The sequence below is a fragment of the Anser anser genome (assembly GCF_964211835.1).
Source record: "Anser anser genome assembly, chromosome: 1".
Classification (NCBI taxonomy): Eukaryota; Metazoa; Chordata; class Aves; order Anseriformes; family Anatidae; genus Anser; species Anser anser.
The window spans coordinates 1,040,324-1,057,711 of record NC_139720.1 but is presented as its reverse complement, the minus strand read 5'-3'; the positions used below and the strand labels follow the sequence as shown (position 1 = coordinate 1,057,711).

The 17,388-nt window shown below is 66.3% G+C and overlaps 1 protein-coding gene across 1 annotated transcript in view; it reads right to left on the bottom strand.

Moving 5' to 3' along the window:
- The window catches only part of SND1 (staphylococcal nuclease and tudor domain containing 1), a 118,405-nt gene that overhangs the window by 37,995 nt on the left and 63,022 nt on the right, over window positions 1-17,388 (bottom strand). Inside the window, 3 exon segments of the mRNA XM_083819714.1 lie at window positions 2,066-2,207; window positions 7,814-7,886; window positions 12,069-12,179. Of these exon segments, the coding sequence (XP_083675840.1) occupies window positions 2,066-2,207; window positions 7,814-7,886; window positions 12,069-12,179 (326 nt within the window).

The following is a 17,388-nucleotide window of genomic DNA, read 5'->3' as shown; positions in this document are numbered from 1 at the left end:
TGCATCCAGCAGCACCGACGTGAGGAGGAATAGGCCAGGGCGTGCATCAGGGCCGGGAATCACAAATTTCCAGGGAACAGCAACGCAGCGAGCAGGAGTGAGGGTCCCAGGCCCCCTCCCCGGACCCCGGTGCACGGGGAGCGCTCGGAGGCAGCCGGCGGGATTCCCGCGCGCGAAGCATGGCCGAGCCCGACGGCAGCCTTCCGCAAGAGAAATACTTAAATATAAAGAAATTCCTCCTCCCGAGCACGTGGGAGTTCCATCGCTTCTTAAAATTTTAATGTATCAGTCGCAGGCAAGGGGGAGTCTCATTTCCCTGTCTTTTGCAGCTGACTTTAAGAATGGTTAATTATAAATAAGGCAGTGCGACTATTTATACGCACAAGCGCAAGGAGAAGGACAGGTTTAGGACGCGCTTCCCACGCGGCAGGAGCCAGCCGGGAGCGCAGGGGGCCCCGATCCCGTGCCCTGGCAGAGCGGGGCTGGGGACGCTGGCCTCCGGACGGCAGCGGGGACGTGCCAGCGCCGGGAGCGCATCGTGCGACATCATGTCACGTCGTGCGACAACTCGTTCGCGTGACATCGCGTCGTGTGACATCGCATGGCACCGCAGCACATCGCCGTGGGGCTTTCGGTCCCCAGAGGGCAGCGGCGCAGCAGTGGCCGCTGGGGTGGCCACATCCCGCAGCGGGGTGGCCCAAGGGGATGGGGACAAGGAGCCCGGGGCACAGGCAGGGGCCGTGCCCGTGTGTGCAGGGCTCTGGGATGTGCTCCCGGACCAGCCACGGTCCCTCCTGCTCCCAAACCGTGCTCAGAAGCCCCAGCAGAAGGGAAGGGGCAGCTCTGGGGGAGCCCAGGCTCAGCAAGCGCCCGCGCATCTCCCGTGCTGCGGGAGCAATGGGACGGCCGGGGACCGTCCCAGCGCCGTCCCCAGGGGAACGTCCCTTGGGTGGGAGCGGCAGGAGCCGCTGCTTACAGAAGCCGCGGTGTTGTTATCCCCATATAAGATCTATTTATACGCTTATTGAATTTTTCATAACCGAGTTGTGAACGATCAGCGTTCAGGGTCATCCTTTATACGCGGTTATTGCCATAGAAACCGGAGCGAGAGCGAAGCCGCCCCACATCGGCTCCCATGGAGGCACCGCGAGCACGCGGCACGGGCTGCCAGGGCTCCGCGAGCTGCCCCGCGGCCTTCCTCATCCTCCTCATCTTCCTCAACCTCCTCGACCTCCCCCTGGGGCCACACATCGCCGCCTGCCCTGTCCCACATCCCGGGAAGGTGGCAGGTCCAAACGCTCCTGGAGCGTGGCTGTGGGGCGAAGGACGGCTGCGATGTGCCAGTGAAGGAGGCTAAGCGCTGGTGGCACCGTGCACCGCAAGCGGGACCATTTTGGAGGGGGAGCTCTGCAGTTTTTGCAGGACCTACTGGAACAACCACCGTGTGTACACAAAGACACGCACCCTCCTCCTGGTGCACCACGACTCCCCAGTCCTGCTTCTCTGGGGCGATGCGTCCGGGGTGGCCTCAGCTCCACCGAGAGCTGCTCGTCCCCATCCCTGTCCGTCCTCGGGGACTGGTCCCGCAGCCCGGTGGCCACAGCCCCGCGGCCTCCTCTCCTGACATCCTCCTCCCTGGTGCTGGTGGAGGACGGCTTCCCTTTGGCTTCCCTTTGGCTTCCCTTTGGCTTCCCCTTGGCTTCTCCTCGGCTTCCCCACCCCTGTCCCCCAGCAGCGGGCAGAGCCCCAGTGCCACCCCCAGGGACGCAGGACAGAGAGCAGCAGCAATGCCAAGACACGCAGGAAGCTCCCGAATCCCAGCCCCAAATGGGCGCAGGCACCGGTGGAGCTCGGGGAAAGGGCAGGGACAAACGCACCGGGGGCACCGGTTCCTAGCACCCAACTCTCCGGCCAGCTCCAATTAGCGCTGCCCGGCTTGATTAAACCCTCCTGCGCCCCAGCAGCAGGGGACGGGATGCAGGGGGCAGAGGCACTTTCGGGAGGTCCGTGCGTGTCCCCGGAGCCGTCCCCTCCTCGCGCGGCACGGCGTGGCGCGGCGGCTCACCTGCCAGCAGGAAGGTGATGAGGCAGGTCTCCTTGGGCATGAAGAGCTTCAGGCGGGAGCCGCTGAAGACGTACTCCACCACGGCCTCGGAGCGGCCGGCGCGCTGCAGGAAGGGCAGGAACTGCTTCGCCTTCTGGGTGTCCTGGGGAGAGAAGGGGCATCAGCGCGCCGCACCGCTCCCGCAGCCCCCTCGTGGCACCGGCGCACTGGGGACAACATTTTAACCCCCCCCACACCCCGGATGGGGAGCGGGATGTGGGATGTGGGCGCAGCTCGGGCGGCTTCCACCCACACTGTGCCCTCCCCTCGCTGGCACCCGCGGCCCCGACATCAGCAGGGGAGGGAGGCCGGATCCTGCCCCATCCTTCCCCATCCCTGACGGAGCGCCCTGCAGCCCCCCCTTTCCTAGGACCCCCTTCCATCGGTCCTGTCCACCAAAAGGGCTGGATCCACGCCGAGCAGCTCAGGCACAACTTGGGCGCAGTGCCCACGGAGCCCCCCCCCACTTTGAAGCTGCGGCCTTGGCCGAGATCGCCGCCACCGGCGCGTTTCGGAGGCACGGCGCGCCGTGCCGCGAGCTCCTGATTTATTCACCCGGGGAAGAAAAGTCAAAGCCAAGCAGCTCCTAAAATAAAACACAGCCAGGTGGCTTTGTATTTCACTCCGGCCTTAATTTAGAAAAATGAGCCGCGGAGGGAAGGGAGGGAGCTTGCCACAGCCCAAACCCCGCGCCTCCCCCGTCAAACCCGGACCCGACGGAGGGACGGTGCACGGCAGCCGCGGAGGTGGCCGCGCCGGGCGCTGTGCTGGCACCTGCAGCATCCACGCCTGCACCGTGGCGCCGTGGGGAGGGAAGGGACGTGGGTCTGCGGAGCGGAGGCTCGGGGCTACGGGGGGAGCGGGGCCGTGGTGGCAGCTGCTGGGGTTGCACCAGGGCAGGGGGGGCAGAGACGCCCCCCCGGTCCCGCTGCGGTGCTGCCACGGTGCTCGACGCCGGGTGGCTCCGCGCCACGTGCGCCACGGGCACCGAACAGGCCCGGGGAGGGCGTTCAGCAGATGTGCAGCCAAGAAGTTAATGCAACACATGTAAGTGCAATCTGCACGCAAAGGAAAACCACATTACCCCATGTTAACCACTTAGGTCTAACATATGCAAATCTAAAATGGGAGCTGCTAATGAAGGCTACTAATTAGCGGTAATCACTATGCAGTCACGATTTGATTAGCTGAGGGAAAAACGAGCCGCATGAAGGAGCCCACCGGCAGGTCCGTCCCACAGGTGCCAGGTGGGGAAGCCCCTGTGCCCCCGGGGAGGGCGGTGGGGCAGCGAGGAAGAGTGCGGTGGTGAGGAAGAGCGCGGTAGCGAGGATGCTGCGGACCGGCACCGCGCGCCTGCCGCTGCCAGCATCCGTGGGGCGCGGCGGTGTTCAAACGTGCTCGAGGATGACCTTAAAAACCCACAAGGATTTTGCATAACACAAAGCAGCTCTTCCGCGAGAAGGGAAGAGGCGTGCAGGCGCTGGTGGTTAATGTGGAATAATAAGTGGGGAGCGGCAATCACCGCGCGGCGAGGCACGCCGGCAGCGGAGGCGGGCGGCACGGGAGTGACAGGTAACGAACGGCTTGGTGCCCGGCGTGCCAGGACAGAGGGGAGAGGCCGCTCGGTCCTGGGGTTCCACCAGTGCAGGGGGATCTGCGCTGCTTGGAGCTGCGCCGTGCTCCTCCGAGCTGCTCCCGATCCCTCGTTCACCAAAACGGCCGTGGTGGGGCTTGGGCTGCCCGCGGCACCAGGTTCAGGCATGGGGCTGCAGCGCCAAACCGAGCTCCCCTCCTGCACCACGGACACAGGGAGGCAGCGCCGAATGCTGGTGGTACCGAGCTCCCCTCCTGCAGCACGGACATGGGGCTGCAGCACCAAACACTTGGGGTACCGAGCTCCCCTCCTGCACCACGGACATGGGGCTGCAGCACCAAACGCTGGGGGTACCGAGCTCCCCTCCTGCACCATGGACATGGGGCTGCAGCACCAAACACTGAGGGCACTGAGCTCCCCTCCTGCACCATGGACATGGGGCTGCAGCACCAAACACTGGGGGCACTGAGCTCCCCTCCTGCACCACGGTGCTCCCCCTCCACCATTGCCCTCCGTGTGCCGCTGCCTTGCCATGCAGTGGGACAGGAGCGGGGAATCTGACGGGGGAGATGGGTCCTGAAAACACCGAGTGGAGGCAGCGAGGGCACCAAGGTGCACACCACAGCTGGGACAGGAAAAGGAGACCCAGGACATGTCTGAGCCTCCCGGCACGGGCACCTGGAACAACAGCACCCGTGGGGAGGAAACCGCCGGTGCTGCCGTGTGGGACAAGCGCTGCCGTGGGACGCCCGTGGCCGCGGCCAAGCAGCCAGCACCACGAGCAGGGCTGGATCCATCCCTCATCTGGAGGGTGAGGCTGTGCCAGGGCTGGCAGCGATCCCCGGGAGTGAATTTTGGGAGCGCTCGGGGCGGCTCCAGCTCCCCGGCTCCGCACACCAGCCCGGCACGGTGGCGGCAGCGGGCGCGTGACGCCGCGGCTGGCGGCCTTTGGGACGGGAGCAGCTGCTGCAGAGCTCGCGGCCGCCCAGCCCAGCCGGTGGCTGCGCGCTGAAGGACACGCCGCGCGTCCTTTGCAGGAGGCAGGCGGGAGGAACGGACACGGACGGATCATCCCGCGCTGCCGGCCCCTCCGCCGGCGGGACCCTGTAGGAGCCTCGGGGGCAGCTGGAGCCGGGCGCTGCAGCTGGGGAGCAGCTTCCAGGGGAGGGGGGGTGCGCCCACAACACCCCCCGGGGCACCTAAACGAGCAAAGATTGCTTTCTGAGCCCCACGGTCCAGTCTCAGCCCCTAAATCCCATCCTTCCTAAATCCCATCCTCTCCCTGCACCTGGAGCCACCCCCTGCACCCTGCGCACTGGTCCTGCGCTCGCTTCGAGCTATCCCGAGCTGCCCCCACTCCCCTCTCCCAAATACCACATCGCACAGGCTGGGCCAGGGCCAGCTCGGCTCTGCCAATGCCCCCTCCCGCTCCTGCAGCCCCTCCGGGACCCCCCCGGGCAGCAGACCCCATGGTGAGGACCGAGAGCTGCATGGGGTCAGGGCGCCCGGCCCCAAAACCCCGCAGCCCCCGACCCGCGGCGCTGCGGACACCGGGCGGCTCGGCACAAATTCGGACGGGGAAGGGCAGCGATGGCACCAGAGCCGGGCAGGATCCGTCCCCTGCCACTGAGCCGGTGCCCGAGGCTCCCTTCAGTGTCCCTGGGGAGGAAGAGGCTCTTCCAGGGCACGGCCCCCCCCCGGCTGACTCCGTGCACCCCCCCTGGGGTGAACCCCCCCCCCACGGGAAGCCACTGAGGGCGTCACCCCCATCCCGCACCTTTTGCCCCCTCCCCACGGAGCAGGGACCCCAGCCCCGCTCAGCCCCCAAGGGCAGGTGCCGCCCCCCCCCCCGTCCCCACTATTATTTTAACGCTTCCAGCGTTTAATTAGCTGGGAATCGAAGGAAAATTATGCATAAATACGGCGAGGAAAAATATCCTCGTAACTCCACTTTTATGTGAAGCGCTGCCAATTATGCAAAATTATTCAAGGACTCTGCCCAAGGACGGGAGGCTTTCAGGCGGCCGCACGCTCGCCCTCGCGCCCGTGCCGGAGCGCCCGCGGTGTAACGCGAGAGGCGAGCTGGCGCAGGTTTGTCTTACACCACCTGAATTATTTAGCGAGCTGCTCCGGAGCAGAACCGCGCTGCTTTGAGGCACCCGTGAGCCTGGCAGGATGCCGGGAAGCGGGAGGAAGGAGCGCCGGGCCTCTCCCCGCTGCATGGAGGGGAGGACGAGGAAGAGGGAGGATGAGGAAGAGGGGCTGCCCGAGCGGATCCCCACACGCTGAGCCCCTGAAATGTCCCCGGGCAGGACCGGGGGGAGGTGGCTGGGGTGGCAGCGGGGGGGCTGCGTCCCTCCCGCGGGGCTGCGGAGGTCGGAGCCGTGGGATCAGCTCGCGGGGCACTCGGGGGATTTTTGGAAAAGCGGCTGCACCCCGCTGACTTTGGGTGCCAGCGATGGGAACGCCGATGCACACGGCCAACGCTGTTTCTCCTGGCTGAAGAAGCAAGCCAGCAGCGCCAGCCTGGGGCAGGACGGACGGACGGACAGACATCGGGACGGCCCCTGCTGTCCAGAGCAGTCGGGGGTCTCCGAGGCCGGGGAGCAGCAAACCTCGCCCAGCAGCGGGACTGCAAAGGAGGCCACCGCAGAGGCGAGCGTGGGCGAGGCGGCATTATCATCGCTGCTGCATTTCCCTCTTCGCTTTTTTTTTTTCTTTTTGCCTTTTGCCTTTGCTTTCCGTGCAGCCTGCAGCACCGCGGGCTCATCTGGAGGGAGGCTGCTTCAGGAGGATGGGGTGCGCCCCTGGGGTGCGCTCAGAGCCCTCCCCTCCCCTGCTCCGGGACATGGGGGCTGGGGAACACCAGGGTGGCCGCGACCCGATGGGGAAAGGGCATTTCCCAGCAGGAGGAGCGCGGGCTGGAGCTGTGGGAACTGGGTGAAATCCGGCAGCCTCCCGGCAGCATGTGGCCAAATGAGTTCCCGTGAGCCTCGTGCTTGGAGCCAGGGAAAAGTGGAGCCGGGACGCAGCAGCTCCATGGGATGGGGATGGGGATGGGGCCGAGCCCCCTGGGGCAGCGGCACGGAGCGGGACATGGTGCCGGTGCTGCACCGCTGCATTACGCATGGCACCGAGACGGGGCAGCAGCACTGCGGGGCCGCTGTTGGGGCCCCACCTGCAGCCCCCCCGGGCATCCCCGCTCACCGTAACACGACCACCCACCCACGTGGCATGCACAGGATGAAAAGCAAACGCCTGCGCTCACGGACGCCCGCATCGGTGCAAGGAGGGAGCCGGGGCCGCGGGTGACCTACATTGAAAAAACCCCGAAATCCCCGCGCGCTGCCTGAGCATCCTGCCTGCAGCCGGAGCGAGCGGGGCCCCTCCCGAGCCCGGGCAGCGGGAGGGGAGCGCCGACGCTAATTCCCATTAAATTATTTTGGCAGTGCTAAAGCACACCCTGTCAGTTCAGTGCACACCCGCATTCATCATGCCGCACAACTGCTGACACTCGCCTAACTCGGAGTGGGATCAATTTACAGAAAACTATTAAAGATTAAAAAAGATTAACAAATCTTCATAAAAGCGGTGATGTATTACCCTAATTTTGTTTGCAGGGGCCCTCCCCCTCCGCCTGCCGGCCGGAACCAACCGTTTTGCTCGCCTCCCTGATTGAGTTACGGGGCCGCTAACAACCCGGGGGCTTCGTGCGCCCGGCACGGCTCGGAGCGGGGACGTCCCCGCACCCGCGTCCCTGCGCTCACCCGTCGCAGTGCCTCCGTCGCTGCGGAGCTACAGATGCTGCCGGGGGCCCCAAGAGACACAGGGAAAGAGGGGGCTGGTGTAAGTGGCAGTGGGGGCACAGCGGCTTGGCATCCCCAGGACAGAGCTCCTGCCTGCCGAGGACACCGAGAACCACCTCAAGGGCTGGGCACCGAACGCAGGACGCACGGACACCCCCAGCTGGAAGCGGAGCCCCGGGGATGCTCCTGGGGCCGGGCACGGAGCCAGACCCAGCCCGCAGCCACCCCAGCACGGGGCAGGGGGCGAGACCTCCCCACGGAGAGAAGAAAGCCCAGGGGAAATCTGCTTTGTGAGAGCAGGGTCCTTACCCCGGAGATGTCGGCCACCCGGTGAATGGGCACCTCCTTCTTGCTGTGCAGCCCCTTGCCGTTCTTGATGGCCCTGCAAAAGAGAGGTGGCACATGCCGTCAGCGCCCGGCACGGAGAGGGGGTGACACGCTGTCCCCCAGTGCTCCCACTGTCCCCACATGGCAGCACGCCGTGCCTGCAGAGCGGCAGCTCGTTAGCCTCTAATCCCAATTAGCAGCATCCAGCGGCTCACCTGGGCCCAGCACCCACCTGGTCGGGGGGAGCACGCGTCCCCATCACCAAATTTCATGGCTTTGCTCCCCACATACAGTGGGGAAGGGACGGGAAGGAGAGCGCCCCAGCCCGAGCCAGAGTTAATACCTGTTTCTTTCAGCTCTTAATCGCACTGATCATTTTAAATGCAAAATATGCAGCGAATGCTCCAGTTCCAGAGGAAGCACGTTCCTGCCACGTTAACCAAGTGCATTCAGGAAATGGCCTGAATGAAGCGATACCGCTCGTGGCACCAGTGGACGGCTGGGAAACGAGCTGGGCGCCAAAGCTGGTGCTGGCCCCTGGAGCTCCCTGCGAGCCCCACACCCGCGTTTTCCATCCCCAAACCCCGACAGCCGGGATCCTGCACGTGGGGCATGGCGAAACGGGGGCGCAGGGCTCTTGGTGGCTCCGGCCGCCGAGGAAGCGCATCCCTTACAAATACAGGAGCAGCGACTGCAGCGGGGAGGAGGTAACGCGGCAGCACCCACGAGGCAGAGGCACCCAAAACCGCAGCGAGGGAGGTCGGGGTCAAGCTGCAAAGCTGCGAGAACCATGGAGTGGGTGGGGGGGGGCAGGGTCCGGCTGCCCTTCTGGGCTGCGTGCGCACCGTGCCGCCTCGTGCTGCGTTTCTCACCCATCAGCACCCCCGGGCCCTTCTCCTCAGAAGCCAAAGGAAAGCTCGAAACGCAGCCAGAGCCGGTCGGGCACTGCACAGCCCAGGGGGCGGCAGGGGCAGCTGCCCCAGGGCCCCGAGGGGACCCCAACGTGGTTCTGCTGCCGGGCTTATTGCCACATGCAGGAGCAGCAGCGGTGACCCCAGACGCGGCTGCCGGCACGGCACAGGCAGGGCGGCAGCGCGGCGGCAGGTGGAAGGGCAGCGCACGTTCATTACAGACGCCGAAGGCTCCTTCCCCTGACAGCTCTGTCCTTTTCCAGCCTGCAAAGGCCGCGTTTATTTCCCAGGTGCACGCAGCAGAAAGCACACCCGGAGATGCTGCCCTGCCTTTCGGAGCGGCGCGGTGCCGACCGGCGCCAGCACATGAGCTCCAAACCTGGCGTTTCGGGGTCGGGGATGTTTTTAGCCTGGGATGATGGCTGTTGGCAGCAGGCAGGGCAAATCCGGCTGGAAACCAGCTCTCGCTGCGCCCACAGCTCCGGTTTGCAGCCCCCTCAGTGATTCGGGCTCATCCCCAAGCTGGGGCTTCCCTGGCAGAGCCGGCGCTCCTGCACCGTGCACGCCCCTGTGCGAGGGGAGCGCGGCTGGCAGGCTGTGGCTGCACCTTCCTCCACGCGTTATCCCCGTGGATAAAGCTGCTCCGTGCCCTTCCTTCCCATAACTCGAGCAGGGAACCCGACGCAGCCCCCGCCTGCGGGCGTCGCAGCGCCTCGTCGCGCAGCCGCCCGCCAGCGACCTCGTAGCTGCTCCCAGGCAAGAGGCACGAATTCGCTCGGAGTGGACGGTGATGATAATAAAAATACAAGGGGAGAAAACTCAAAGGCCCTGCTGAGGCTTTGTACAGCAATCAATTTGCTGAGCTGTATCACTCGAGGAGCTGTCTGGCAGAAGCCAACCCGTTAAATCAGCAAACGGATTTCTTCTTCTCTCCCTCCCTGCTTCGAGACACCCCTCCCCGCTCAGCGCTGCACCCAGGGATAAGTGGCTCGGGAAGAATCAGCTTTTTCCTACAGGGAAGCAGCTCCTTCCCCAGCTTTAGAAGAGGGACAAAGTCAAACAAACTCCATAAAGCCCAGCCAGGGCAGCCAGGGATGCAGCCCCCTCGGGGCAGGGATGTGCCATGATGTCCCCTCCTGCTCAAGCTCTGCGTCCCCTGGGCCACCACCGCCAGCTCCCGGAGGGCCCAAGGAAACCCTCCCGAGGGGGCTCGGGGCGGGGAAGGGGACGTGCAGCCCCCCCACACCTGCTTTGGAGCAGGGATGGACGAAAACCACACCTTGGGGAGCGGAGTGCTCCCAGAGGAGGGGATAGGACTTATTCAGCAGCTGTTTGCAGAGTTTCTGTGACCTGCATTGCCAGGGGATGCTGCGGGGTGCAGAGCGATGTCCACAATCCCCCAAAATCTGGTGGGAGCGGGACACCGATCACCCCCTTCCCAAATACCCCAAGGAGGGCAGAGCAGGCTCCAGCAGCTCAGCCTGGGCAGACCCAACTCCAGGCTTTGCTAACAAGCCGAGAGGTTGGAAGCATTTTTACAAGCCCCGAGCAACCATCACCGAAGCGAGCAGTGCTCCGAGTGCATCCCTGCTCCGAGCTCATCCCTGCCCCGAGCTCAGCCCTGCTCCGAGCTCATCCCTGCTCCGAGCTCATCCCTGCTCCAAGCCCTGCTCACTCGGAGGCCCCGGCCCCCCCACACCTCCGGGGCCGGGTTCGGAGCCTGGAGCACGCTGCAGGCTCGGTGCCGGAGCGCTCCGAGATGCGTCTTTCATGCCAGGCACATCCGCTCTACAAGGCACATCCCCATCGTGCCGCAATTAGGCCACGAGCGAGCTGCTGGCCGCGGATCACAGCCGCCTGCACCATGCGGGGGGGCTGCAGGAGGGCGAGCCAGGGCCTGGTAGCGGCCCCCCACCCCCCCTGGTGAGAGGAGACTTGCAGCAGAGCCCGTCACCGTATTGCACGGCGGGCTGGCAGAAACCACTGCGCAGCCCCCTCAACGCTGCTCGCCCCTGCTGGCGGCACCGCGCCGGCAGCTGCGGCTGGAGCTGCTGCCGAGGAGGAGCTGAAATCCTGCCGGAGAGCAGCCGGGGCCAGGCCAGGCACCGCGGGGGCACGGGGGGGAACCGGGGGCGGCTCAGGGACCCAGCCCCACGCGGGTGGCACCAGGATGAAGTGGGGCAGGACCGAGCGCAGCTGGACATCGCACGCCTGGGCCGTGCACACCGGGACCAAGTGCTGATGGGCCGTGCACGCCTGGACCATGTGCAGCTGGGTGGTGCACAGCTGGATGGTGCACAGCTGGACCTCACAAGCCCAGAGCGTGAACTTCTGGACCATGGATCAAATAAGCTGGGATCGAGCACACCTGAATGGTGCACACCCAGACCGGGCACGCCTGGCACACGCTCAGCTGGATGGCACGCCTGGACTGCACACACCTGGACCACGCACGCCTGGATGGCACGCCTGGACCATGCACACCTGGAGGACACACATCTGGACGACACACACATCTGGATGACACACACACACACATCTGGAGCACACACACCTGGGCGACACACCTGTCCGCGCACCCCAGCGCACGCAGCGCCCCGCTCCCCGCAGCGGGCCGAGCAGGGCCGGCAGCGAGCCCCAGCCTGCATCAGCACTTCTGCTGCCTCCGTCGAGGACACGGCGCAGGGAGCAGCCACACACATTTTTCTCACCACGATAACCTCAACCTAATTACGGGAGGCCAGAATGTGTCTGAAGTCCTCTGGATCTGCTCAGACGTCATACGGCTTAAATGCAATTACTTCTCCCGCAGCCAGGCTGGGGCTGGGCGGCTGCGGCAGCGCTCGGTGGGCTCGCTGCCCCGGGAGCCGTGCGGGGCCCCCGGACCCCTGCACCCGGCCGTGCTCCCAGCACAACGGGCCGTGAGGCTCCAACGACCCCCCCCCCCCGGGGCGTTTTTTTTTTAAAAATGTTATCTTCTTTAATCTGCCTCCTGGGAGTTGCAGCATTAGCACGGAGATTCCACATGCGCTGCGCCGGCTCCCACTGACTCAGAGCGCGCCTGGCCCTCCGCCAGCGCCGAGCCCGGCTGCCGCGCCAGCACCGCGCGGGCTGCGATGGAGGGGGCTGTAACGGGGGGAGGAGGGGGTTCGGCTCCACGGGGCTGGGGGCAGAGCTTGCAGAGCCAGGGCTGAGTGCGGGGTGAAGGCTGCTGAAGGGCAGGGAGGGCGCCCCGAGTGCCACGAAGCGGGGAGCAGAGCTGGGAAGGGAGCCAGCCGTGCCCGCGGCACCGCCGCCCGGCGCGGCCAAGCTCCAGCGGCACTCACCGAGCCTCTGCGGCCAAGAGCTCGTCGTAGTGCGAGGATCTTTGGTCGTCGTCTTGCCGGTAGCGGATGACGGTGGCCAGGCCTTTGCTCACCAGCGCTTCGGCGATGTTGCTGCAAGGCAGAAGAGAGAGGGGGGGGCTCAGCACCGGCACAGAGACCCCGTGCGTGGCACCGGACACACCGGGGGAAGGAAGAGGAGACCCCCTCCAGTTTTGGGCTGCCGGCCAAGGGAAGGTGCTTGCAGCACCGTGTAACGACTAATGGGCACTCCTGCTGCTCGGGGGTGTGCACGAGCGTGCAGCAGCCCAGCCTGCGCTCCTGTGAGCACCCCAAAAAATCCCTGCACCAGGCGTGCCCTGGGCGCAGCAGCACCCCGAGCGTAGTGACAGAGCGGGCACCCCGCTCCCGTTTGCCCACATGATGAGGGGGACGTGTCTGACAGCGACCAGGGCCAGCGGGGACCACCCATGGGATGATTTCGTGTCCTGGGGACGCTGTCTGGGGATGGCCACACGCCTCCACCACCAGCATGGGACACTGCCCGTCCCTGCAGGGACGTCTCACGGCACGGCTGCCCGCCGTCCCCATCCCCGCCGCAGCCGCCCGTCTTTTTGGAGAGCTGTCAGCGCTGCCAGGCAGGAGCCTGCCCGTGGTTCTCCCTCCCGATGACTTCCCCCACCATCCCCTCGCCGGGGAGGAGAGGAGAGGTCGACGCGGGATGGGTTCGAGGGCTGCCTGCCAACCGGCGCCGCACGCCGCGGCGGCGCGGTAAATTGGCTGCCATTACCTTCTGCCGCTTTAAACAAATTCATAAATTCTACTTCGCTGAGTGCATCTGTAATTCTCCTCCGATTACATATGCAGGGCATGGACTGCTAATTCACCACTTTAAAACAACGTATGGATGAGCGTGCGTGTGCACGGGGGGCCTCGTCGGGCTGCACGTCCCGGGAGCACCCCCCTGCCCCTGGGGGGGCTGGGCTGAGCCATCACCGGCAGCCGAAAATAGGTCTCGCCTCGGAGCAGGGGGAAAAAAGCTAAGCATTCGTAAACGAGGAAATAAGCTGCAGCGGGAGGCAGCTGCAAAGGTAGCTCTCGAAATGCCAAGCAACCAGGAATAAGCACCTAGAGCTATTTTGAGCGGACGCCAGGCTGTGCCAGGGGGAGGCGGGCGCAGGGCTGGTGGCACCGGCCCTGCTCTGCCCCAGCACCCCGGCCCCTGGGGGATTTCGGGCTTTGGGGTGGTGACGGGATGGGAAACACGGCCCTGTGGGACCGCGGAGACACGCTGCAGGGCACCCGCACCGAGGAACCTGGGGTTGGCAGCGCTGGTGCTCAGCCACAGGCCGGTGCTGAGCGGCCCCGAGCCCCAGGTACCCCCTGCTCTGCCCCACGGCAGGAAACCTCCCTGGGCTCTGCCCTCGGGCACCTGCGGGTGGCTGCACCCAGCCGGCGGGCAGGGAGCCGACAGGAACCGGTGCCCAGCACGCTGCCCGGCCCCGCACCACCGGCACGTGCCGCGGGTGAGCTCGGGGCCGCCGGCACCGTGCCAGGGAGCGCTGCGCTCACGCGCAGACCTGCAGCCGCCTCCGGCAGCCACGAGGCTGCCGCCGGAGGGAGTCCCCCCAGGCGAGCTCCGGTGGGGACAGCTTTTGCAGCAAGCCAGCCATCTGCGGCCGAGCCACGGCGGCGAGGAGATGCGGGAGGTGGGTGGCAGCTGACGCCTGTCGCAGCACAGAGCGAGCGGCAGCGAGAGGCGCGTGGGGCCGCTGACAGCTGGCGCCCCGGGCAGGGCGCGGAGCCGAGCGGGGGCTCCCCCCCACGGCGGGGCCGAGGCGCGCGGCCAGGACCGGAGTGTGCGAGGGGAGAAGCTCACGTGCGAGAGCTCGTACTGCACCGCCCCGCCAGGCTGCGAGGCGCGAGCAGCGTGGGCACCGCCACCCACCAGCCGGGGAGCCCCGCAGCACCTGCGCACCGGCCGGGCTCTTTCCCTGCCTTCCCGTCCGGCCCCGAGGGGCTGGCAGGGGCAGGAGGGGACCGTGCTGCCCCCATCCTCATCCTCCCCACGCAGTGTACGGGTGCAGGTGGCTCCCCCCAGCCCCGCACGGTGGTGCACGGCCAGGGATGCGGGACCCCAGGACGCTCCGCATGGGGGAGATGCCCACGGCACGGCACCGGTGCGCTGGGGGGGGGCTGCCCTGCCAGGGGGCTGCAGCACATCTGCACGTGGCAGCAGCACGTCCCCAACCCCACTCACTTTGGGGACAAGCCCCCAGTGGCAACTGCCACCAGCACCGGGCAGGACAGGTCACAACCCACCGGGACACAGCTCCTTGTCCCGTGTCCCCACCCCGGCGCCGGGGGTCCCATCTGCACAGCCTGCCTGCATCCGGGCTGGGGGTCCCGTGAGCCCCCGTCTGCAGCCCCCAGAGCAGACACCCAGCTCCACACAGCCCTGGGCAGCTCCCGGCACCCCCAGCCCCGGTCTGGGAAGAGAGCAGGGAGCGGGGGAAGGTCTGGGCAGAGGGGAGGGAAGGAGATTAAAACCCGGCACGGAAAGCATCAGGAAACAAGCGCGATAGCGAGCGCTCCGTCTGCTCACTAAACGGACGATTTTATTCTGCCCCCAGCACTTGTGAAGTGTTGTAATCTTGTTGCCACCTCTGCTTGATGGCTTCATTTATTCAGCAATAGCGTGGTTATGGCTCTTTAGAAGACAAGCGCGATTGCCGGCATTTGCTCCCACCGCGCTGCCGGGTCCTAAAGGAGCAGTCCTAAAGGCTGGGGCTGCGCGGGGAGCGCGGCCGCGCCGCTTTTGGGTCCCCAGCGGGCTCTGCAGCACGGGACAGAGGCACCCAGAGCAAATGCTGGCCTGGGGACACCCAAAGGGGCCAGTGCTGGCTGTTGTCACCTTTCCCCACAGAAACGTGAACCCGCCGCGAGCCGACGGACTCCCTGCGTGACGCTGTGCTTGCAACCACTCCCAGGGGGCTGAGCCTGCAGCCGGCCGAGCTGAAACCCCCTGGGAGCAAGCACGAGGCTGGGGGAAACCCCCAGACCCTGCCTTGGCCCCCCTGCACCCCAAAGCCCAAAGGGGTCCTGCAGATCCCACTCCCGGCCAGCCCTGCCCCGTCCCCAGCCTTTAATCCCCTGCCCTCAGAGGACGAGCTGCAGCTCCTGGTGCCGGACTCCAGAAGTGTCCAACGTGCACGAAATCAAAGTTTTCATCATTTCCACCGGTCAGAGGGCAGCGAGCATTAAATCCCAGAATACCAGGATTAATGGAGGGATCATTAAAAATCTAATGTTAAACCACCTCTGCAACCGGAGCCACGTTATAAATACATCACAGCCTGGTTAGAAGGAAACGACTCCTCGTTCTGGAGTGGGTTGTACGGGTCTCCGAGCAGCGAGCCCAGAGCTGCGCCTTCATCCGCCCCTCATCCTCCTCGCAGGGCAGCCAGGAGCACCTCAGGGCAACGCCACTGGGAGTTTCTTGGGAAACTTCGGCTAAATTAAGCGAGGATGAGGTTTTTAAGTGTCACGTACCCCTGCAGATTTCTGATCAAACCAGGAGGGCCGAGGGGTCCCAGGCGCCCTGCCCACCTGCGGGACCACCCGCTGGCACCAGCCTGGGGCCGATCCCATGCCCGCGATTAAACAACTTTGGGATCCCCCTGCAGGATTTTAGGCCAGAATCAGCGCTCTGAGGAGGAGGATGCGCCACCAGCAGCCACCAGCACCGCGAAGCCAACGGGTGCCTGGCCCCGATCCCGCTGCGACCCCAGGGGTCCCGCACCCCCCGGTGGCATTTGGCCAACCGCAAAGCACTTGGCCAACGCTCTCAGATACACGGCTTGGTTACGGGGGGTCCCGTGTGGAGCCGGGAGCTGGACGGGATGCTCCTTGCAGCTCCCTTCCAAGCCGGGATGTTCAATGGTTCTGTGCGCATCGCCCGGGGGCGCAGCCTGGCCTGGCTCAGCACTCACACCCCAGCCCCGTGCACGCCAGCGGGAGCCTGTGGGAGCCTCTCCTCCTCCCCGGGGCCACATGCCAGCGGCACATCCTTCCTAAACCCAGGTGCGAGGGCGAGCAGCGTCCCCCCAGGCGCCGTGGCACGTGCAGGGACAGGGACATCGCCCCCAGCTGCCCTGCAGGACCGACCGTCCTGGTGAGAGCTTTCATCCCAGGATGAGCACACGACACCCAGAGGGCACCGCGAGGCAGGGGGGACTCGGGGACAGTGCCCCAGGGTTGCCCTGCTGAACGGCACGAGTGGCTTCGCTCCAAGTCCCCGCGCTCGTGGCCCCCCCCCCGCTCCCCACCCAGCGCCAGGAGCTCTGCCAGCCCTCAGCCCGGCACCGGCATCCTCGCGGCTCCCGGGGACAAGACCGCAGCCACCTCCTCCCCGTAGGAGGGAGCAGCTTGCGAGGCAGCAGCGAAATCTGGTCCCTTTCCAGCGGCTGCAAAAACCTACACGGAGCTTGGGCGCGAGCCCAGCTTTACCCTGGCACCGCGGCCCACGCAGGTACCGACCGCGCTGCGCACGTGGCTGCGCAACGGAGAGCAGAGTGCTGGCAGCTGCTGCCGGGGACTCGGGGTGAACGCCCCCCCGGCCCCGCTGCCTCGCACGGGCACCCCTGGCACAGCTCCCCCTCAACGGGTAACGGCACGGAAACCCCTCCCTGCGAGCACCCCAGCACGGCCAGGGGCTCGCGCGGCTCGAATGCAAAGCAAACCGCCCGCGCTGGCGTGCCCCAGGCTCTGTCACGCTTTGCTGACCTTGGGATGTGGGGACCCCAGTGCTGCCGGGGCAGGTGGCGGGGTGCAGGCCGTGTGCTGGGCACCCAGGGAGGCACGGCGTGGGCGCCGCGATGGGCGCTGCGGCGGGTGCAGTGCCGTGGGCGCGCTGCGATGGGTGCAGCCCAATGGGTGCTCCGCAGCGGTTGCACGAAATGGTGCAATGCAGTGGGTGCGTGGCGATGGGTACACAGCAACGGGAGCACTCCGGTGTTTGCACTGCAGTGGGTGCACGGCTCTGGTGCCTGCAATGCAGCGGGTGCGCTGCAGTGGTTGCACCCACCACCATGGGTGCGCTGCAGCGGTGCCGTGGGCGCGGGGACGGCTGCGATGCCGTGGGCGCACGCTGCTACCGCAGCCAGACCCGCCACCACCGCCCAGTCCCCGCAGCCCGCACAGCAGGGCTCGGCCCAGAAGCAGCCGAGGAGGGGGGCGCAGCGATCCGGCCTGCAGAAGGCCCCCCCCGGCTGTGAGCGCGGTGCCGTGCCGCAGCCCTGCTCCTGGGGGGGCCCAGCACGGC